Source organism: Gymnogyps californianus, unplaced genomic scaffold (genome assembly GCF_018139145.2).
Source record: "Gymnogyps californianus isolate 813 unplaced genomic scaffold, ASM1813914v2 HiC_scaffold_37, whole genome shotgun sequence".
NCBI lineage: Eukaryota > Metazoa > Chordata > Aves > Accipitriformes > Cathartidae > Gymnogyps > Gymnogyps californianus.
In genome coordinates, this window is record NW_026114257.1 from 707,431 (window position 1) to 731,884 (window position 24,454).

Consider the following 24,454-nt stretch of genomic DNA (forward strand, 5'->3'; position numbering starts at 1 on the left):
CTATCGCACAGGTTATCCATGAATGTGAAACATGTGCTGCAATCAAGCAAGCCAAGCGGTTAAAGCCTCTTTGGTATGGGGGACGATGGCTGAAATATAAATATGGAGAGGCCTGGCAGATTGACTACATCACACTCCCACAAACCCGCCAAGGCAAGCGCCATGTGCTTACAATGGTGGAAGCAACCACCGGCTGGCTGGAAACATATCCCGTGCCCCATGCCACTGCCCGGAACACTATCCTGGGCCTTGAGAAGCAAATCTTATGGCAACATGGCACCCCAGGAAGAATTGAGTCAGACAATGGGACTCATTTCCGGAACAATCTCATAGACACCTGGGCCAAAGAGCATGGCATTGAGTGGGTATATCACATCCCCTATCATGCACCAGCCTCTGGGAAAATCGAGTGATACAATGGACTGTTAAAGACCACATTGAGAGCAATGGGTGGTGGGACCTTCAAACATTGGGATACACATCTAGCAAAGGCCACCTGGTTAGTCAACACTAGAGGATCTGCCAATCGAGCTGGCCCCGCCCAATCAGAACTTTTACGTACTGTAGAAGGGGATAAGGTCCCTGTAGTGCACATAAAAAATATGCTAGGTAAAACAGTCTGGGTTACTCCTGCCTCAGGCAAAGGCAAACCCATTCGTGGGATTGCTTTTGCTCAAGGGCCTGGGTGCACTTGGTGGGTGATGCGGAAGGATGGGGAAGTCCGATGTGTGCCTCAAGGGGATTTGATTTTAGGTGAGAACAGCCAATAGATAAAATTGTATGATGTTGATTGCTATATAATCTTGCCACTGTATGTCATCATTACTATAGTTGTTATATGCTATATCAACAGTATTACAGTAAGAATTATCTAGATTAATAAAGAATGAACTTTGACAAAACTGAGTGAAGTGCAGTAGTGATGGAACCAGGACTGACTGCAGCATGCAACAATCCAACACTACACACCATCCTCCTGCTGCGCCCAATGTCATCTGCCCGCTGCACTGCACCAAAGCCGGATCCTGCTCTGCCGAGTGAGCGGACTTCGCACCATCCCTCCTGCCCAGACAGACTGTTATGATAGATGGAGTCCAAAGTCATGGACTGAATGAACTCAACGAACATTTTAAATGGACATTTTAAAGGCTTATAGATTAAGGGAATGATATCTGTGTGTATATGTATTAAAAGGCAGCAAAAGTGGTGGTGATTAATTGAAAATGTATTGGGAAGTGTGGGACCTGGACATGATGTAGATGGTATGGAATAAGGGGTGGATACTGTCCTGGTTTCAGCTAGGACAGAGTTAATTTTCTTCCTAGTAGCTGGTATAGTGCTGTGTTTTGGATTTAGTAGGAAAATAATGTTGATAACACACTGATGTTTTTAGTTGTAGCTAAGTAGTGTTTATACTAAGTCAAGGATTTTTCAGCTTCTCATGCCCAGCCAGCAAGAAGGCTGGAGGGGCACAAGAAGCTGGGAGGGGACACAGCCAGGACAGCTGACCCAAACTGGCCAAAGAGCTATTCCATACCATATGACATCATGCCTAGTATATAAACTGGGGGGAGTTAACTGGGAGGGCGGATCGCGGCTCGGGAACTAACTGGGCATCGGTCAATGAGTGGTGAGCAATTGCATTGTGCACCACTTGCTTTGTATAGTTTAATTCTTTTAGTATTGCTATTGTCATATTATTATTATCATTATCATTGTTTTTCATTCCTTTCTGTCCTTTTAAACTGTCTTTATCTCAACTCACGAGGTTTTTTTTTTCCTGATTCTCTCCCCCATCCCAGGGGTGGGGGGGGCAGTGAGCGAGCGGCTGCGTGGTGCTTAGCTGCTGGCTGGGGTTAAACCACGACAAGTATCTAAATGCTAGAGTGCTTTTAATAATAGATGAGTGAGACATAAATATGCCACGTAATACTGCATTATCCTAAATAACATCTATAAATTGCCACGTGTAACGTAAAATTGAAATATGCTAATGGAACATTGTGTGGATTCTCCACAGTAAAAGCTGTTAGGAACCTACCAAAACATTAAAACTGACAGAAATGAATGAGAGAAATTAATTAATATTTAAGGATATTGCTCATTGTCTTTTTGTTTCACTGGATTTTTTTGCAGCAGGTTCCTTCAGGCATTTGTGGTTGGGTTCCAATCCCATATGTTGCTCTTTCGCAAAGAGATTTGTCCTGCTGAGGTCATCTTGAGTCTTTCCATCATCCTCCCGTTCCAGGAGCCACTATTTTATTCACATTGTCCTCTCTGGCACTTGTCAGGTGTCTTACTTTGGCTTACCTCCTGCTGGGAGAATGACCATGTCCTGGACTGCCCTGCTGTCTTCATCAAGATAAGGGTACTTGGGTCTTCCTCTCATCCTGAGGGCCTAAATTTGGCATTGCAGTGCCATTTCTAGGCTAGGTTTAGGGTAAATAGCTTATTGGATATAGGAATACTATAATTAGATAAAACGAACAAAGTCGTAAGTGAAACATAGCCTTGTATGCTATAAAGAAAACTATTTTTTGAAGTTGTGACTGATGGCTAGGGCATTGGTATGCCTTGGCCTAGAGGAGAGCAGAGCTGCAGCACGGATTACTGCAATTCAGGAAGAGCAAGGAGTTGAGCCTGCTTTTGGCTTTGTTCCTATTTTTAATAAAACCAATTTAGAAACTTCAAAACATTTCATGAAATCGACTTTTCTAGCTAATCTTGCTCAAATGCTAATAGGTGTTTCATACTGGGGGAAACACACAGAGTTCAATTCTTTTCCTGTCTTAGGTACAGACGGGCATTTACACCACTGCAAGAGAGAGACAGATGCTTTCTTTAAGGGTGGTTGATTTTTAACATAAACTGTGTGGTTTAGGTTGGAATTGTTCAGTATGGACAGACTGTAGTCCATGAATTTTTCCTAAATACATACTCAACAACAGAAGATGTGATGGCTGCAGCTATGAGAATACACCAGCGGGGTGGCACACAAACTATGACAGCCCTTGGAATAGATACGGCAAGGTATGTTTGCAAAATATTGTCCTGCATATGGTAGGAATGGTCTCAGTTCTGATTTTATAAATCAAAAATATGATGTGACTGGTATCTGACTTAATTTTAGCTAAGCAAATGAAATTTAGGAGGAGGATGGATAAACAGACTCTGTCCAACCTCTAGAGCAGTTGTATAAGGCACCTGGAAAAGGTAGCTGTCTCTTGAATGGAGGAAATAGGGAAAGAAAAAAGACATGGAAATAAGGTTGTAGTCCTAAGCAAAGGGATGACAATCTTTGTCCACATAAAGCAGGTAGGAACTGTGTCTGTAGAGGGATCAAGGAAATTAAGTTTTTCAGAGGAAACAGGAGAAAATAGAACTTTTTAATGTTAATTTGTCTTCCTTATGAGGTTAAGATTAATACAGGGTTTGAGCCCATAATTGTCAGCAAGTCTAGAAATTTTATATCTGAAGTCTTTGAAGCTTCTGGATTGTTGGGAGATTAAAGATCTGTTGTAGTAATAGCATATTTAGAAATGCTTCCTTTATGAGAAAAATGAAATCTGACTTTTGTAGAATAGACAGTAAATGCAAAATCAAACTCCCAGATGACTGATGCAGGCAGTTATCCATTTCTACTCCTAGCCTATCAGACCTGGTTATGGACTATGTGAAAGATAAGAAACCAGAGTACAATTAAAAAAGAAGAAAGTGAGAGGGACTTTACACCCAATACAAAACCCTACAATGTTGTCCTGGTTCTGTGCTCATTGAAATCATTACTGAGCAAATAGTTGAAACTACTTGCTCAAATGGACAAAGTTTGCCATTAGTTTGCTGTCCATTTCAATAAAAACTGTTTCCAAAGTCATTTAAAATGCTCAGAAATAGTATTAGCACAAAAGGATACCTAAGAATGGACCTCATTGATAAACATGAATATAGCAATGATCTGCATTACTAAACCTTTTGTATCTTTTCTCTTTTCTACTTTTTTTTCCAACATGACAGCATGACTTTATTCCATAAAAGATTGCATTCTCCCTTTCCAAACAACCATCTAGTTGAAATGTGCAGCATCTTTCTGGTGAACTATTTGATTATCTGACCAAAGTTCTGTTGATATTATGTCTTAAACCTCATGAAATTCCTATATACTCACCAGTAATGTTTTCCTTGTATACAAGTAGAAGTTTGAGGGAGTCCGAACAAGTTCACAAAAGCAGAGCCAATTGAGAATTGCTAAATATTCAGAAACCACATGTGGTTCAGAAAGTCCCTGTGCACCATGAACTGTTGCAGGCTTGTATATACAGGAAGTATCAGGAAAAGCTTCCTCTGTTCTTGCAATCTTCCTACCCATCCACTTTTGGCCATCATCAGCGGTGGATCTTAGCTTTCACCCATGTGGCCAGTCTTAGATAGCTCTGTGGTAGTTTTCTAAAAAGAGGAAGCCCTGCTTCCCTTCCTTCTCCTCCAGAGCCCTAATCCAGCTTTGCCTTTTCTGGTCCCCTCCAGAGTCTGGGTGAGCAGCTGCCCAAAACCTCAGTGCCCCTTTGCCCATCTGCAGCTGTAGAATTCAACCGGTCGCCCCAACCTGCCTCCGCTCACCTGCAAACTACTTCTGCCACATCTGCAACACCCAATTTTGCTGTAGATGTGCAGAGGTGTGCTAGTAGCTGAATAAATACTTTGACCACTTGAAGTGCTGCTGTAGGGTGGAAAGAGTTTTTCTCTGTATGCGGGTTTGGGGAGAGGGGGGTGTTGGCTGGTTTTGTGTTGTGGGTTTTGGGTTTTTTTTTTGTTTTGGTGGGGTTTTTTTGGTTTTTTTGTTTTTGTTTTTTTTCTTTCTGCCAAAAGCTGTTTTAAGGTGCCAAAAGTTTATTTGGATAGGAGAAGAATTCTTCACTATCCAGCATTGTGTTTTCTGCTGTCGCTCTCGAATGAATAATGAATGAATGCTTGTGAAACTCTTTGGCCATGAACTGTTGTGTAAGTTCTAATTGCTGTTGTTTGTATTTGTTCATGGTTAATATTAATTTTCTTTTCCTGCTTCTTAATTAATATAAAATCTTTTAGTTTATGGTTGACTGTGCAAAAGTGATGCATGTGCTAAATGCTGACATTGTCTTTCTCCAAACCCTTTATGCTCCCTTTAGGAAAGAGGCTTTTATTGAGGCTCATGGTGCGCGACGAGGAGTACAAAAAGTAATGGTTATTGTGACTGATGGGGAATCACATGACAACTACAGATTAAAAGAAGCAATTGATAATTGTGAAGATGAAAACATTCAGAGATTTGCTATTGCTGTAAGTGAAAATTAATGCGAAAAATTCAGAATCTTAAAAGCATGTTTCATCTTTCAAATATAATATTTGTTTAAAAAGTTCATTTCACAGAACCTTTATGGAAATATAATCATCTCAGAGCGGAAAAAAAGATAGATGCTGAAAAAAAACATTAAAAATTTGCTTTCTGATTTTATAGAACATAAGAAAAAGCAACTGTCTTCCTGGTGATGACAGGTGTGTGTGCGCGCGCGCATGTGAAGAAAAAGGAGAAAGAGTTTGAGGGGCAGTATAAAATCTAATCCTTTTTGTTAAGAGCAATATTGAACAGAGTGGACTAGTTCAGATCTTCTGAACAATTTCTATAGACACATTACCCACTTCAAAAGAAAAAAAGCAAATGTAAACCATCAACAAATAACAGATTTTTTTATGGCTGTTCTGTGTGCTGGCATTCTAAAGTTGTCATTTTCATGTTGAGCAAACTTAGTAGCTGAATGAGAGAATGAACATGATGGAGGTTAACCCATATAGAGAAATATGGAAACATTAATGATAGATTTGGTGTGAACTCACCACTGTATTTGTGTATTCTATACTGGAATCATCTGTTTTCTCTCATTAATTTTTAAGGTACGTTGGATTGTTGCTTCTCCATTCCTATCTCTCTCTCTCTCTCTGTTTTGGTACAATGAGGTGGTATAGAACCATACATTTTCAAGAAAGATGTTATCTTTAATTTAAAGAAAGATATAAAACTAAAGTTGAATCCAGTAGCACACAAATTTTCAGTGGTTTCCTTTGTAAAGCTAGAGATCATTAAAGAAAAAGTCGTCCTTGAAGCTGCAATAATTTTTAGCAATAAAATTCCTGTCTAGAACCAAATTTGAATTGCTCCAGTGTCCAGGAATGCTAGAACATGGAAGTTTGTTTTTTATTTCCCTCTCAAAGCAAGTTAAGTGTGTAGAATAATTTTTTTTTTCTATGAAAAATATTTCTCCAATTCTCAAATGACAAATGAGTCGTTTTGTTCTGAGGCATCCTGAGTTTTTACAGCAGTGGTGTTAAAACTGGGGACCAAATCTAAAGTCTTGTACCAGGATGGAGTCGTTAACACTGAATGCAAGTGTTGTTGTTATATGTATTTATAGGGCAAATTTGCACACAAAAAAGAATTATGCTATGCCTAATTAAGTATGTTATTAATTGCTCATATACCACATTATGAGGAGAAGTGATGGTACCTATGCAGAAGCCAGTGCAATTGTGTATTCTGTTTGGGGGGGTGTTTGTTTTGTTGTGGGGTTTTTTTTTTTTCTAAATTAAGGTCTACTTCAGCAAATCATTAGAATTTTGTGAAGAAATAAAAAAAAGGACAGTTGAGGATAGCAGACATCACACCATACAGTTGCTTTGTTTGCTATTGTTGATATTTTCAGAAAAAAAACCCTGAGCCCTCGTACAGTTCTGTTCTCATCGGAAATAGCTTCAAATCAATTTGAGAGAGGTTTTAACAGAAAAAATTAAGGTTAAATATGATTTCCTAATATTCTCTGAAAACCTGCCTCAAAAGTATCTTTTAAAACAGGGTATAAAATGTATTCTTGACTACTTTTTTTAATTCTATTTAGATTCTTGGCAGCTACAGCAGAGGAAATTTAAATACTGAAAAATTTGTAGAGGAAATAAAATCAGTTGCCAGTAAGCCTACTGAAAAGCATTTCTTCAATGTCTCAGATGAATTAGCTCTTGTAACTATTGTTGAAGCACTTGGAGAGAGAATATTTGCCCTGGAAGGTATGACATTATTTAAAATTTTACTTCATGCCTGCATTACAACTGAAGCAAATAGAAGATCACCTGCTTTTATCTTTCTTTACAACGTATTGTGCTGCATAAAATGCATTATGCAGGTATTTTTTTTCATGCTGATCATAAAGATATTTTGCAATAGACATCAAAAACATAGATAATGATGTGAAATATGTTCAGATGGGTTAGAGCATATGGAGACAATAGCCTAGAAGGGTAAGTAACCATTACCATTTTAGCTGAGGTAAATCTGAAGTTGCCTTCCCTTAGGTAAAAAAGCATTGCCAGACCGTATCCTGATTGCCCCATGATCATGTGTCTGTCTGCCTATACCTTTAGGTTCTCTTTTTGGTTAGTTATTAATTATGATATATTACTTTGCTATACAAGTTAACATGGACTTGGTGTATAGTTGGCAAGATATATTTTTCCTTTGGAAATGTTCATGATATTCAGATTTTAGCAGAGAAAAGTCATTCTCTCATAATGTCTGCTTACATTCTCCATCCAAATTAGGCAACACTGTCCAATTCTGTTTGTTTCAAGCACGCTACTGGTAACAGAAGACTGAGTTTATTAGTTATAAATTATACTGGCAAACTCTGAAGGGATTCATGTCATAAAAGAGAACATCCATCTATTTGGACTTACTTTTTTTCAACATCTCAACTTTCCAAGTGCCTGGAAGAGTGTAGTTTATAGCTGGAACAAAAGACAATATTGATTTGAATGTCAAGAAATAATACAAATAGGAGAGAGTATTTTAAAGCTTTTTAAATTGGAGCTATATTTCTTAGACATATTTAGGTATTTTGTTAGTGTATCATTTAGCTTGATCAAATATTACTATTTTCAGCTGATTATTACTAAATGTTTTTTCCAGTTTATATATTCTTATCTTTTTACTTTCTGGAAGATTTTGTTTCCTCACTTTTAAAACAAATTCATTTGAGGAGAATTTAATCTCTCTAAAGACCAAAGTTTAGCCTACTTAAGCTCATTGAGTACTTTGAAGTTCATTGAACAGGGGCTCTTTTGTTAAGTCCCTGTTTACTAGGAAGAATACACTTTCAGTGGAAAAATAGTTGTTCAAACAGAAATTGAAAGCTTAGTCTTCAATTTGTGCATTGTACTTCTAAAAAAGTGAGAAAAATCATTGTCTTTTATTAGTAGAATAAAATCTGTTAGTTACACCTATTAAATATAATGGATATATAATAAAAAGTTAATCAACTGCTTTACTAGTCCATGACAATGGATGAACGATATGATTATAAGATCTAACATGACTGAGTTTTTGGACATCTGTGTACTCAAAATCAAGATTTCACGTGACAGATCAACCCTTTGAACAACCAGATGCCACTGGAAGAGACGGCCTCACTTTTTGTCACACTCCACCTTGCCTCTTTCAACAGTCATTAGGTAGTGCCTGGCTGTCACATGAAACCCCAACCTGCCCAAATAGTAAACTGTGCTGGCTTGAACTCCCTGCTGATGGAGAATGCTTTATATCATGAGCTCTAACCCTTCCATTGATTTTAGTAATTCATTCCTCTAATCATAAGAAAAAATTACAAAACATTTGAACATTAAAAAAGTTCTATAGCTTAATAAAATATCCAAACAAATTGAGTTATGTTGGTGATGGTGAAACTAACTGATTAAATTGTAGAAATGTTATCTGTTTATATGATAGTCAGCTCTTGAGATGACTAATGCTGGTCATCATGCCCTTCAGTATTTTGGTACTTTAAGCATATTGCACTTCTTTAAGTATCAACAAGTTCTGTTGTAGTCCTTGAATTCAGCTTTAATTTTCTGCAAAAGATGCAGTAACAAATATCTACTTCTTGAATATTATTACTTCTTATTTAACATAAACTTATTATAAACTGTTAGGATATTTGTGCCTTGATATATTTGCCTTATTTTCAATTTTTATTTTAGATAGACTTGGCTGTATTACAAAAAATATATATTTGAAACAAAAAAATGTGGAAAATTATTTTCATCCACGCTATAAGAGATGAGCTAGGTAATTTCACCGCTCCCAAAAGCCTTCTTGGTTTTCAGATCTTCCCTAGGAACTGTGCTAAGATTTCCATATAAGATACCTGTGGTACGAGACAAGAAATTATGCCCCCTCCTCCACCTGTGGAAGTCCCAGAAATCACATAATCTGGCTGCAAGGGAAGTCAGAATGGAAACTGGAAATGGGATCTTAGTTTTATGTCAAAACATAGCAAGGCTGAGTTGTTCCGATGGGTTGGTAAGGCTGGAGCTAGAAGATGCTGACTAAATCTATTTCTATTGATTATTTAGGCATGGTTTCCTGTCCCTCTCAAAGCATTTCAGGAGCTATTCTAGATTTGCAAATGTGTCCATGGATGCATTATTGTGGCAGGGGAGAAAAGCAGTTTAATTCTGTCCCACCCAGCTTTCTGGTGACAATCCAGCTTATTGGATGTGTGCAATGTGGAAAAGATGAATTAACCCCATACAATGTAGCTGAATTAACTTCTTTGCATAACACAGAGGTCACAGGAACCTTGATTCTTGAAATTCTGTATCTGAATGTGTTTAAATTCTCAATCTAAATAGCTTCCTACTAGTGTAATAGTACATTGGATTTTCTGTCTTGATTTTCTTGTTTTCTTTTTGGTTTTGGCCTTTAAAAAAGGAAAATTGAGAGAGAGTTGGAAAATCAAATCCAACAAAAACCCACACTTGACAGCCAGTGGATTTTTACACATAATCTTTTTCATATGCCTCTGTGTCTCATGGCATGGACTTCTGGTTTTAACATCAATTTTATGTTTTATCCAATCCGTAGGCAGGCACAAATGTTTTTTTCACAAAATATCCTTTGTAGGATACTTGGCAGTTTGAAACTCAATGGAAAGTTAGACCGGGGGCCGTTATCTAAACAGCATTCAGAGCTGCACATACTAACAGTACCAGCATTGTCCTCTGCCTCAAACTGAGAGAGTCCTGTCTTAGCTCATTAAAGAGCATCTTTTACTGCATGAAAATATTGTTTATCAGTAAATGCACAACTTAAGAGTTTTATGTTTAAAAAGGACCATAATTTTTTCAGACTTAGCAAAGCAGCTACATCTTGTGAAACATGATGGCCTACGCTTGTGTGTTAAACATTTTGTGTTTGAGATCATGTCTCCTTCCTATGACTGGCCATAAATCCCAACAACTGGCAAAGACATCATGTCCCAGGGAGCAACCTCTGTGGTTTAGTTGCTGAGTATCAAAAGTTCAGTATTATTTAATAGTCCAGATGCCTGAAATTCATGCAGTCATGGCTTGCTATGCCTCAGTTTCATTCACACAGTTGGAGGTTTGCCCCAGCACTCAGCTGGTAGCGAATTGTGAACACTTCCTGGACAAGCCTCAGAACAGATTTCATAGTTCCCCGCTACTGCCCGTTACCATATCTTGCTCTCAATATGCATAATATAGTTACCTTACTTGTGGTGCTTACAATGGCAAACTAGTCCTTGAGTATTGCTTTTAAGTAGGGGAAAAGGCAGATCTTTCTCTTCCCTGGTGATCTTTCAAGTGTACCTGACAGTAAAGCAGCCCATCAGAGTTTAATAACTAGCATATGACTACCTGAAAATACTAAAACTAGTACTAAATCACCTGATACCTTTTTTTATTCATAGTCACTTAAGAGAAACAGGAAGATTTTCATGTAACTTTCTGGGAAGGGTTATAGTTCCCAAGCCCTTCCCTGAGGCTTATGAATCTTGGACAGCTGAGATTTTCCTGTGTTGTGTTTTTTTTGCAAAGGTTCATACAAAAACATCAAGTGTTTTTCATTTAAAGTTCTACCAGCTGCCTACGAATTTTTAGTTGCTTGAATACAAGGCCGGGGTTACATGGATGGTGTTTTATTGTTCACTTAGCTCAAGTGGAAAATGGCTTAACCATATTAATCAAACATTCCAAACATATTTACCACGAGCCTGAGGTCAAATCTGGTCATTTTTAGCCCAGAAATATTTCTTGGACAAGTTCTGAGACATGATCTTAAAATGGAAACTCTCATACTTAATGGTAGCATTTAACAAGGATCTTAATTTCTGTATTTATTATAAAAATCTATGGCAAACTATATTCACTGAATATTCTAGTTAATTATGTTATCCTTTACTATCATATGAGTATTTTCATTACACTATTCAGATACTTTTTCAGATTGAAACTAATTTATTTTTTAAAACTTAATTTTTTCTGTTTAATAGCAACAACAGACCAGCAGGCAGCCTCATTTGAAATGGAAATGTCTCAAGCTGGTTTCAGTGCTCATTATTCTCAGGTAAACAAACTGTTTGAAAATAGAAGCTCTTTTACAAAGTAGATTTTTCTTGGTGATGGCATACATTTGGAATGAGTACTTCAGAATTCTTTGTACAGTCCTGTTTGCTGTTGGAAGTTTTGGAGTTTCCTGTAATCCAGTTAGTTTTTTGTAAAATGTATATAAAAAATGATTATAAACAATGAAAGCTTAAGAGAATAAGTACCTTCTTCACATGAACTCTAAATTTAATGCTCCCATAGCACTTTCCTATCAGAAGAATATTCTATAATATGTTAAGAAAGATAGAGAAAGTTTTTTATTTTTTGGGTTGTGGGTTTTTTGGTTTTTTTTTTCCTTCCTACCAGGGCACGTAGTGACAGGACAAGGGGCAACGGTTTTAAACTGAAAGAGGGTAGATTTAGATTGGATATAAGGAAGAAATTTTTTATGATGAAGGTGGTGAGACACTGGAGCAGGTTGCCCAGAGAAGTTGTGGATGCCCCATCTCTGGAAGTGTTCAAGGTCAGGTTGGACGGGGCTTTGAGCAATCTGATCTAGTGCAAGATGTCTCTGCCCATGGCAAGGGGGTTGGACTAGATGATCTTTAAAGGTCCCTTCCAACTCAAACCATTCTGTGAACTACAAAACTGTTCTTTATAAATATGTAAATTGATATTATATTGTATTGGTGAAATTGCGACAGAAGATATATTTAAAGGATATTTCTGTAATGGATATGATCTGCATTATTAGTAACACAACATATTCTTAGTTCTGTTAATACATTGAATACCTCAGTTCTCAAGGGGTAAATATTTATTAAACTGGGATGCAAAAATCCCTGGGAATTTGTATTAGCAGAAAATCACTTCCTACATATTTTATTTATTTATTGAAAATCAGAAAGTATCCATTGTGATGATCTGCTCAATGTACACAAATTAAATGAAAAATTAACATGAAATTAAAAGTACTGGGAAGAGTTAAGCTTTAAAGATACAAAAAAAGTAATGACAGTGGAAAAGAACAAAATAGGAGAGTAATTGAACCGAGCAAACACTGAGCAATCCAAGACAAACTGACACACATAGGAAAACCTTCAACATGAGTTTGTATACAGCTCAGCATCTCACTGGTAAAACAGAGAATAAAAGACCTTCAATATGATTTAACTTAAATACTTTATTGCAGAAATACTCTCTGTTTGTTTTTACTCTCTGCACTGCATTATATGTTATGCTTCAGATGGTGTATCATACCTTAGAAATTAGTATTATCCTGATAGGGAGCCTGAGGAATATTTATAAGACTATCTATTTGGTGGAGCATATTCTTGAAGTTCACAAAGAACTGACCTGCTGTCATCAGAACCTCTATTCAGAAGTGGGTCTTCAGTCCTTGGTGCATTGACAAAATCTGGTGTCTGTCTTATCTAGAAGACTACGTTCATGCCTTTAGGCAAGAAAGGTCAGCAAACCATTTCTCATTGACAAAATGCTCTTTTTAAATACTCACAGATTCAACAGAGAAAGGTTCAAGTTTCTGAAAGTTTGTCTGGGGAATGCGTTTAAGTGTTGTATTCTCTGATTAGCTTTGCTAAATCTCTTTCTGTTTGGCCTGGAGTAGTGGGCTGAAGTTGTAGGAGCTATGTTTCATTCTGCTGCTTTTACTGAATGGCCCTTTTTTTTTTTTTTTTTTTAGTTGGCTGTGTTTTTAACAAAGAAGGGAAGACATACTATGATTGTAGGGGCCATATTATAGCAGGAAAAGCAGGGCTAAATATTGCAAGTATACAGGAAGCATTACCCAAATGTGAGCATCATGATCAATGAACGTCTAAAGATGGCTCACATAGAGAACAGGCTTTTTGTTTTTCTCTGCATAAGGATTGGATCATGCTTGGAGCAGTTGGAGCATATGACTGGAACGGCACAGTGCTCATGGTGAAGGACAGTGGTATTTCAATGCCAACTAATGACACTTTTCGTGACAGGCTTTCAGAAAAAAATGAACCCCTTGCAGCCTATCTAGGTAAGAGAAATAGCCCATCTTATAACACTTTTCAACAAATGCTACAAAACCTCTCTCTAATCTCATTCACAAAGATTCTCTTACAGAATATTATCTTATATTCTAGAAGCCTGGGAAAATTTATGATGTATGGACATGTCTACAGTATGACTTTTTTGTTCTTTAAAAAAAAAAAAAAATTCACTACTACAATCAAAAAAACTAGTCCAAACACTTATAGCCCTAAGCGTATCTAGACTTTCCCCGAAAGAGATGTCTAATCTGTTCAGAGAAGACTTCACAGATTCCCCTAGTATTCTTCTCAAGTTTTTCTCTGCTTTGCTAGTTAAAAAGTTTTATACAATATTCAGTCTAAATCTTTGCTTAAAATTAAGCCGATTTCTGTCACTCAATGGACAAGAACAACAGTTTACCCCTATTTTCTTTATAATAATGTTTTGCATATTGGCAGGCTATTGTTTTCCTCTCAGCCTTTTCTACCAAAAAGCATGTCAGTGGCCTTGCTCTCTCCTCTAGGTCTTGCTTTCTACACCTCATGGTTCTGTTTGCTCTCTGTTATCTCATTTAAGCCACATTTTCACTGATGAAGAGTCAACACTAGAATCACTTCATTTTTTTTCCCCAAGTACATTGTTTGTCTTCTTTACAGAATTCCATTAGCTTTTTTTTTTGTATCTCAGATTTGGTAAAGTAATTTTGAATTTAGATCCTATCCTTCAGAATACTTGCAACCCTGCCACAGTTTTGATTCATCTGCAAATTTTTTGTCTTCCTTCACTCAAGTTGGTAAACTGTTGTTAATATTAAACAGCTAGGTTCAAAATGCCCCCAGAATCACACTTGGAATACTCTGTCAGTTTGACAGTGAGCCAGTGACAACTGTTCTTTGAAAGTAGATTTTTCAACCAGCTATTCACCAGTTATTTCATCAGTACCATCATATTCTTACACTATGTAAGAATGGCAAAGTGAACATGACTCACCAGCCTGTGAACAGGTTTAATGACACAATGGTGCTCGTGACTCTGAGACTGTAGGCAAATATACATCCAGCCCTTTTGTTTGACTCTGCTATTATTCTGTAGCATAAGTAGGGCTAAACATCTAGTTGTAGAATAAGCCTTAAAAAGGCTCTGAATCACAGCAAGTATTTCTGATGCATTCAGTGTGTACTGCATCTTGAATTTCTGCTTCCTAGGATATACTGTGAATTCAGCATTGACACCTGGAGGCATACTGTACATAGCAGGACAGCCACGATACAATCACATTGGCCAAGTTATCATTTATAAAATGGAAGGAAAAGAGGTACAAGTACTTCAGAGGTTAAATGGAGAACAAGTAAGTATGCATTCATGATTAACATATGAGAGGAATATGGCATGAGAAATAGAAATAATGATTTCAAATGAGAACTCTATCAGAAGAGCAAATGAAACTGAGAGTTTTAAGCAAGATCAGAAAGAAAGGTTAGGTAGATGCTCTGGTCTAGTAAGTAATGGAAAAAGTGGACTTAGAGTAGTCAGAGACCCTAGGAAATCTTCTCTTTGTGGGGTAAACCTTCACCAGTGTCAAAGTGGTTGTAGCCATTTCTGCACTTGAATTTTCTCTGTCTGCTGAGTGGAAGGGATATGTCACTGGCAGGAAATGGATGTGACAAGCAGGGTTCTGTGTGAGAGATATCAGCTAGGATAGCATGAAATATTGAATAGCTGCTTGTTATGTTGAGTAGCAGCTCACTGAGAGCTGTTCCTGCAGGAAAAAACAACAGGTAATCACATAATTAAAGATGGTAGTATAATATTATGCACATGAGGGTTGAAAGACCTGCCTACTCTGGTCTCCCCAGGCTGCAGTATGAGCTTCTTTCAGGAGAATTCAGGTTACCTAATTTTCATCTTTTACAGCTGATATCTGCAGCTCAGATAATCAGTCAATCCTTTTAGAGTCAAAGAAGTGGGCATTTTTAAAGTTTGAGGGATCTGGCCTATTTGAAGCATCTTCTGTGGGATGAGATGCATCCTGCACTAGAAGGGTCTGCTTCTCATGTTGAGTGTAAAGAAAATGCAGGATGTCTAGCTTAGCTGTAAAGTGAATGTAATCAGATAAATCCCACACCTTGTACCCAGTCTATGAATGTATCTAGCTCTTTGTGTAGATCTTGTTCCTCTGCATTCAGTGGCAACTTGGGAATTTTGGAGACTGCCTGCACTGTGTTATCTCAGAGCTCTTATCCGTCATCCTACCTTTTTCCCCTGGCAAGCCTAAGATCATTGATTTTGCTCCTTCTATGTATTACTGTTGGGACTGAAGAGAAAACTAGCTTCCCCAAGACACTTCTATTCAAATGCTGTCTTTAAGAGGTCCTACTCCCCTAGCAGGTAGGAGGCACCATTTGTACCTTTCAAACTCAGGAGAGTTGAGTTGAATGGACCATTCTTAAATAAAAACTCTGACAACAAACCCTGAAACAGAAAACAAGCTTCAAAGGCAAACAGACCAAAAAGATCTTCTAGGTAGCAAAGAAAATTTTTGCCTAATGGTTAAATTTTGGCATTGTTGTAAGCAACTATAAAACAGGTCTCTGAATAGGAAATGTTGCTGACTGTCTCCGATTTATACCTTATATTTTACTGCAGATTGGGTCATACTTTGGGGGTGTTATTACCACAGTCGACATCAATGGGGACTCATTTACAGACCTTCTTATTGTTGGAGCTCCTATGTATATGGGAACTGAAAAAGAGGAGCAAGGGAAAGTATATGTTTATGGTCTGAATAAGGTAAGGATGATGTTTATTGACCAGGAACAGAACATGCTCCTTACTGTCCTCATATCCTTATTTTAAAGAAGTATGACAATTTGAGCTGGGGAAGATGACCTGTTGAAAAGAGAGAAACATGATTTTGACAACTGAGAGTATAATACAGATTATTTTCTGAAAACTTTCTTCTCAAACTCTTTTTTTCCTCACCTTTTTTTCTAATGGAGTATATTATATAGATAAGCACTATATCCTGTGAACTGCAATATGGCATAGATGCAAATTTATAGGATTAATTTTCTATCACATTTTCTTTTTGCTTTCACTCGTTAGGGAACAGTAGGGCTCATCCATCCTAAAAGTGTGTGCTCTGATATTCTTGTGACTTGCTTACCAACCTAGAGCTAAACCCCATACATCTAAAAGCTTTTAAGCATGTTATGACTAGATTGGGGAATATACCAGATACACCTGTTTCTTAATTTGATACGTCTCTCTTTCCAATGTCTATGCATACTTTTTCTTCTTTTTTCTCTTCTTTTAGTCCAGTACTATTGTGTATTGTTATAACGGATATCAAAGTAGGTCCTAGGAATGATGGCCTCCTAAAATACTACTGCAAGAAAAGGGCCTGAAGAGACTGGATCTATTTGAAAAGGAACTCTTCCAGTTTCTACATGCATGTTGCTAACAACAAATTGCTGGTGAATCGAGTTGGCGAGAAAACAAAAATTCCATGTCCTCCAGTAATGCAAGGATTTGAAATTTGTTTTTCTTGTGTTTCCTTTTATCCATCTCCAAATAAAGGAGATGCAGCAACTGCTTGCTGCTGCTAATCTCTAACATGGAACTCATGGGGCCAATCTCTTGGAAAGATTGGTTACATACCATACTGTATGTGTGGTTTTGGTCTAGGATGCACACTGGACACTGACCAGAAGAATTCATATGTAAGGCCATGGAGTATGTGTCTACTGAGGATAGAATTCAGTCTACGTAAGAGAACTGCTGTCTTTTGTTCTGGAATAACAGTATTGCATCTGTGTTTCATCAGAAACTTGGCTTGCTTCTCAGGTTAAGAGAATGCCTTTGGAAGAAATCTTTACACTATCTTAAGAATGAAGTGGTTTACTTATAACATCCAAATATTGTTATGATACTATGCTTTCCTGTGAACCTCTAACTTCAAAAAATATGCATAAGCATCTAGATGCAGAAAGAGAGGGAGCGAGAATGTCTTTTCCCACCTGCTGCTCAAAAAGAACACTTGAATTATAGTTACAGAATCACAGTTTCTACAGTGCACTCAATCATTATGAATAGGATGTAATGGTTTCATTTAATTCATCAGTTTGTCTTCTGTACAGGAGCTCTTAAAAACCTGTATTGCTAAAATGTTGATGGAAATCCACAAACTCTAAATCTGTTCTTTCACAGACAAAGTTTGAATATCAGATGAGTCTTGAACCTATAAAGCAAACATGCTGTTCACCGTTAAAACATGACACCTGCAAAGTTCTTAAGAATGAGCCTTGCGGTGCACGCTTTGGGACTGCGATTGCTGCAGTGAAGGATCTCAATCTTGATGGATATAATGACATTGTAATAGGATCTCCCTTAGAGGATGATCATCGGGGAGCTGTTTATATTTATCATGGCCGTGGCAACACAATCAGTAAAAAATACACACAGGTATGAAGTAAAAATTTACAGGTTGGCAGCTGCTGTAAGTGTATGTAGCACAAATCCCGTTTTCCCATCTCTTTCCAATGTAGAATCAAACTGTGACTTCACCTGTCATGACAGCTTTTTTAAAATGCTCTGTACTTTTAAACTCAGTCTGATTTAACCAAATTTGACTCTAATACTGCTAGAAAAGAAAGTTGCATGTTTTTATTAGAAACCTTCTGAAATGTTCTGTACAGCCAGAAAAGTAGATATTTTGTAATTCTGAAAACTTATAGTGTGTTCATCACCATGGTAACCCTTTTAGGACTATTGTAATGAAAATTTAATATATTTAAAGAGTTTAAAAGCCATCTAACTGCCAACAAATGCATCTTGAATGTTCTTATAAAATCCTTCAATATGCACTACATAAACCTCTTAATGCTTTCCACAGCGTATTGCATCAGGTGGAGATGGGGAAAAAGTGAAATTTTTTGGCCAGTCTGTGCATGGAGAAATGGATTTAAACGATGACGGGCTGATTGATGTTACCATTGGAGGCCTTGGTGGGGCTGCCCTCTTCTGGTACGGATACTCACAGCAGCTGTTAGGCTAGAAAAGAACCATTTGTCTTGTGATACCTATGTAACTTGTATGCACTACAGTTTGGACTGTTGTGAGAATACTGGTTTCGTACTGGTTTTATCTCATACTTTGACACTGGCTGTGAATCTTCATATTATCATGTCTCTCTGGAGGAAGTAGTATAAAACTTAATGGATAATAGTAATAAGTATAGGAATGTTTTAGAAACCTTGTTAGCCTAGCATGAAGACCTTGTCCTCCTAGATCATATTCAAAATAGAAACTGATTCCTCTTGTGAAAATAGAAAGTAAAATAGAAAAAAAAACCCTAAGTGTTCTCTTTTCTACACTATATTGCATGTTATCTTATTAGCAATATCAAGGACGGGTTCAAATGTAAAGAGGTCGCTAAGAAAACTCATTTCACTTCCTAATAAGAAAACTCTACTTTGACTCCCTACAGAAAATTTTGGAAAAATTTAACTAAACTTTCTGGTGAGCAGTGAATTAATTTTCTTTACAAAAGAGCATGATTCTGATGGAATAATGAACAATATATTTTTTAAGGGAGAAGAGAAAAATACCAGTAAGAGAAATTAACAAGGTAACATGTAATCCCTCATTTCTAAAGCACAACTAAAACTATTTCACAGCTCTCTCTGGTAAGGTAATTGCTAAGCCAGCTCCTTGCTTTCCCTGTCCTGCTGTTCCACCTAACTAACCATCAAGTTTGTCAGGTCTTGCTACCATCCTCAAGCTGCCAGCTTCTCCTCACCTTCATCTGGTAATTTGTCTTTCTAAAAGCTCCATGTGTGAATGCAATGAGGTGCCCCTTCACTGTGTTGTTTGGATCACAAATCTGAAGAAAGCTATTTTGCCAGCTAAATTTTCTGCTGATTTTGTACATTGGCATACTCCATCTCGAGGCCAAAAAGGAACCGAGCCAGAGCAAAGGGAGAGGCAGGAATGCGTTGCAGGGACAGGGCTGAAGGGGAGTTAGTGAGGCAAATTGGTAGTAAATCTCAGCCTGTTTATCTACCCACAGCCTAAGAGATGACACGCTACCCTCTAGCTCATGTATAATAACATGTTCACCTGTGGATACCCTCGAGGATGGGTCTGGGTCTTCAGTCTCTTTTAAAATGGGACTGGCTCCATAGAATTGCTTAAATGCTTTTGAAAATATTTCCTTTCATCTGGTATCTGTTCTGAAGCAAGTACAGCACTGTGGAGAAACCCTGTGACTGTTTTCTCTTTAATTTGTTGTTTACTGGTACTATGTATAGAGTCTATAGTTAATTACTTGTCTAGACCATCATATATGTGTATTTTAATGTTCAATGTTGCACATTTTATAAGTTCATTCTTAAGAAGTTAAAAAAAGTTGCTGCTATTATTTTCAAGGTACTTTCTCTCTTTTTGTGTTTTTGTTAAGGTCTCGTGATGTGGCTGAAGTAAATGTTTCCATGCAATTTACACCCAAAAGCATCAATATCCAACAACAAAATTGTCAGATAAATAAAAGAAAAACAATATGCATAAATGCCACAATTTGTTTTAAGATCAGACTAAAATCGAAGGAAGATACATTTGAATCTGGTAAGTAGATAAGCACTAAGCTATGGAATCTTTACATTATAAAATTGCTATGCTCACATTTGTTTATTTCTCAAAAAATGGATTGCAACTCTCTCTTAAATTCACTATTCAAAGTGTATTTAGGATACTGGGAAAAATAAGAATGTGTAGAGGCAAATTGGTTCAAAATATTGATCTCGACTTCCTTTGCAGGTCTGCAGTATTGGATTACTCTTGACTCACAAAGACAAATATCTCGAAGCTTGTTCACAGAAAGCCATGAGAGGAAAATGCAAAAAAATATAACTATCAAAGGATCAGAATGTATTAAACATAACTTCTACATGTTGGCAAGTAAATCATTTAAAGTGTTTTTCTCATGTTGACATTATAATAATCCAAATGTATTCCATTAATTGTAAATTGGACAAAAAAATCTGCATCCAGAATTAATCTTAAGAAGCATACATAAAATTTGTTTACTACTTAGGATTTATATATATGTATATAGATATAAACTGTTTACTTATATGTACAGTCTACTTACCTTTGTCTCTTTGTGTCTGTCTTAAGGAAGAGCATAACACTTAGTGGAACTAAGCAGCTGTTGTGGTTAATAGTTTAGGTGCATTCCAAACTCAGCAGGAGAATGTGGGCTGGAAGTCTAGTTTGCATATTGGTGCAATTCCTTCTACTAAAATATAGTCAAAAACTTGCAAATTAGGTTTGGGATAGAGAATACTCATTCACCGTAAAACAGAAATGTAATTAGCAACTGTGAGTATGAAATTGCCCAGATTGTAACTAATGTGCAGAGTGAATGGAGGTGTATATTATAAGCTACCCACATTTAAGACATTTAGCAATGTCCTGGTTTCAGCTGGGATAGAGTTAATTTTCTTCTTAGTAGCTGGTACAGTGCTGGGTTTTGGATTTAGTGTGAGAATGATGTTGACAACACACTGATGTTTTAGTTGTTGCTAAGTAGCGCTTATCTTAAGCCAAGGACTTTTCAGTTTCCCATGCTCTGCCAGCAAGCAGGTGTGCAAGAAGCTGGGAGGGAGCATAGCCGGGGCAGCTGACCCGAACTAGCCAAAGGGATATTCCTTACCATGGAACGTCATGCCCAGTATATAAACAGGGGGGAGTTGGCCAGGAGGTGTGGATCGCGGCTCGGGAACTAACTGGGCATCGGTCAGCAGGTGGTGAGCAATTGCATTGTGCATCACTGGTTTTTTTTCTTTCCCCTCCCCTTCCTTTTTTTGTTATATTCCTTTTCATTACTATTATTATTATATTTCATTATTACTATTGTTAGTATTATATTTTACTTTAGTTATTAAACTGTTCTTATCTCAACCCACGAGTTTGAGTTTGTTTTTTTTTTTCCCTTTCCTCCTCCTCACCCCACTGGGAGGGGGAGGGGGAAGCAACTGTGTGGTGCTGAGTTGCTGACTGGGGTTAAACCACGACAAGCAACTTCACAGTTTTATCATAATTCAAAACTAATCATAAATGATGCCTAGAATTTGCTTGAATATGCAATACATCTCCTAACAGCAGGCCTCAATTTGACTTCACGCAAGGTGATACCACTGCTGTTCATCTTACTGATCCTTTAAGCACAACTAAAAGAGGAAAGGCTATGAGTTGACAGTTCTGAGACATTCTTAAATGAAACTGTGTTGGATAAGCTCAGGCTATGTGACATTTTTATGATGAGATGAGATACACAAAAACATTAGTAGGTATTTATAAGAGTTGGCTTGTGCATTAAATGCTTTATCATCAATTGCAAGCATTCAAATGCTTCTCTAAGCAAGGACAGCAACAGTGTGACTGAAAAATATTTTCCTCAGCATTGTTTGGGGTTTTTTTAACCTCTTTAGATATTAAAGTGAATGTCTATAACAGCAATTTTGTTTTCTTTATGTTCCAGGATAAGCCTGACTTTCAGGACTCTCTAAAGGTTTTGCTGGAGTTCAATTTTTCTGATCCAGAGAGTGGACCTGTTCTTGATAGCAACCTGCCAAATTCAGTATCTGAATATGTAAGTCAGCAAGATTCTGTATTAATAACCAAAGTATTTAAGGTAAAATTCATAGCCCACACAAGAGCTGAAAGTATCGTCCACAAATTGGCTAAAGAGGGAGGGTCATTGAGCCTGTCCAGAAGATGTTTCCTCTAAATGAGCCTTCAGGGGTGAAGAGCTCAGTTCAATGTGCTTGGGAACCAGCCTGGGGTTTTAAAGCTGTCCAGAGTTAACTGAAGATAGAAGAGAATACAAGCAATTTTATTGTCATTTTTTACATAGATAGAGCAGGGGAATGTTAGTCATATGCTTTGATGGTGCTTGGCATCATTCATAATTTTACTATTGCCTCTTTTGCTAACCTAGATGAATCACTTATAAGGGAATGAGTAGGAAGGTTATGTTTCACCCGTGCATTTTACAGGATATTGGCATGTTTAACTGATTAATATTAGGGAAGACTTCTTTGATTGTCAGACAGAGGACCTTATATAAAATTAGATAATGAATTAAAATGCAAGTATTTAATACTGTAATAAAATTGAGAATAAACATACTATTGTTGCAGATTCCTTTCACAAAAGATTGTGGAGCCAAAAATAAATGCATTTCAGATCTTGTTTTGAATGTAAAAGCAAGCATAGCTGGAGACAGGTAACTACACTGGGTTTATTGTATCACTTGATATCTGTACAAAACTTCTATGTAAATTATAAATTCTGTAGTCTAATAAGATAATGCTGTGGCATAATTTCCAAATCAGAAACAATATAGTCTGGACACTGAAAGAAGTTCCTCTATTTTAAAAACAGATTCAAAGTTAAGATGTCCAACATTCTTACTTTATTTTACAGCTCTTCTCCATTCGTTGTAAAGTCACGCAATGATAAGTTCACCATCCAGCTCTCTGTCAAGAACAAAAAAGACAGTGCCTATAATACCAGAGTTTTTGTTCAGTATTCTCCAAATATTATTTTTGCTGGCATTGAGGTAGGAATTTTTCACATTATCACATTTGTCATAACATATATTGCTGGGGAGATCTGAGGAAGCCTTTGTATTAAGCCTGAATTTCACTGCTCTGGCATCATCTCAGTTGATTGCAAGAGATTCCCTGGGAGTGCTGTCTTTGCTTATACCTCTAAAAGAGTGTATTTATTTTGACCTGAGTGGACTATGGCCTAGCCACCGTTAACGACAGATGCAAGTTTCACAATGATACTTAGACAGTAAGTGCCTGCATCTCAGATGAACGTCAGCATCATGAATCATCTGTACATCTGTAGAGCCGGAAATGCCTCATTATTCATCAGTACAGCTCCTGAGCCTCTAGAATTCTTCTTTTGCACATGTATAGAAAAAGCACTGTCATAGTAGGGGAGCATAGATCAGTGCCTGCCTCATCCCTACCTCAGACAGCATTTCCAAAATAGCTGTTCTTCTGCCTGCCTCAGTAGATATGCTATGAATTCACCTCAGTTCAGGTAGGAAACATTTGAGAAGTTTGTTTTCAATCAAAAGTCCCGATTTTGCACATTAGGAGAAGTCAGGGATCCATAGCACTGTTGCTGACCCTGTGGCCATAATGTATGGAGTATGAATGTCACTTTTATTGCTAAGTTAGGAACACGTTTACAAAATTACATGTAAAAACTGTGTACTTATACATATGTTGATCTGCTAGACCCCATGGCTAATTTACATGATGTCCAGTTTGTATATAATTGCTAATGTTCCAAACACTTTCACTGGAAGGGAATAATGGCAACTAATTGATGTAGATGTCTATAGGTGGAAATTGTTTTGCAGAAGTTGTGGCTTCCTATTTTTGTTCCAGTTAAATTAAGGCTTTGACTCTTATGATGTTTTGATGATGAAAAGTGACAATGGTATATATGTTTGATAAGCCCTTGATGCTTAGTCAAAATTTAAAAAGAGTTTGCACATGGTCATGATTTCACTTTCTTTTTCCCTTAGGATATACAGAAAGATAGTTGTGAATCTAATCACAACATCACCTGTAAAGTGGGATATCCATTTCTAAAACCTGCAGAAGAGGTAAAAAGTTCCCCTGCATGCAAGTTCTTGCTCCATGCGTATTTCCCAAGCTATCCTTGATATGAACTGCACTGAGCCAGATAGGAAAACATCAGGTCTTCAGTACCTGGGCAGTCAGATGTGGTACGTGAGGAGGTAAAAGGTGTATATTGCCATCATTGACACTGACAGAAGGCAAGTGGCATGCCTGGCCAGAAGGGTCTGTCTCCAGAAGTATAGGATATTGGTTAGGATATACTGATAAGACATTAGATACTGTGGCTTTCCACAGGTTGGAGCCTACAACTTTAGTTATTTTGTATATAAAATTTA

The 24,454-nt window shown here is 37.3% G+C and overlaps 1 protein-coding gene across 1 annotated transcript in view; it reads left to right on the top strand.

The window, feature by feature from the left end:
- The window catches only part of LOC127028624 (integrin alpha-1-like), a 92,418-nt gene that overhangs the window by 47,725 nt on the left and 20,239 nt on the right, over positions 1-24,454 (top strand). Inside the window, exons 7-21 of the mRNA XM_050914345.1 lie at positions 2,882-3,030; positions 5,163-5,313; positions 6,924-7,089; positions 11,370-11,443; positions 13,312-13,456; positions 14,655-14,797; positions 16,096-16,239; positions 17,659-17,913; positions 18,344-18,474; positions 19,910-20,073; positions 20,266-20,402; positions 21,992-22,102; positions 22,653-22,738; positions 22,939-23,074; positions 24,062-24,142. Of these exons, the coding sequence (XP_050770302.1) occupies positions 2,882-3,030; positions 5,163-5,313; positions 6,924-7,089; positions 11,370-11,443; positions 13,312-13,456; positions 14,655-14,797; positions 16,096-16,239; positions 17,659-17,913; positions 18,344-18,474; positions 19,910-20,073; positions 20,266-20,402; positions 21,992-22,102; positions 22,653-22,738; positions 22,939-23,074; positions 24,062-24,142 (2,073 nt within the window). The remainder of the gene's footprint in view (positions 1-2,881; positions 3,031-5,162; positions 5,314-6,923; positions 7,090-11,369; positions 11,444-13,311; positions 13,457-14,654; positions 14,798-16,095; positions 16,240-17,658; positions 17,914-18,343; positions 18,475-19,909; positions 20,074-20,265; positions 20,403-21,991; positions 22,103-22,652; positions 22,739-22,938; positions 23,075-24,061; positions 24,143-24,454) is intronic.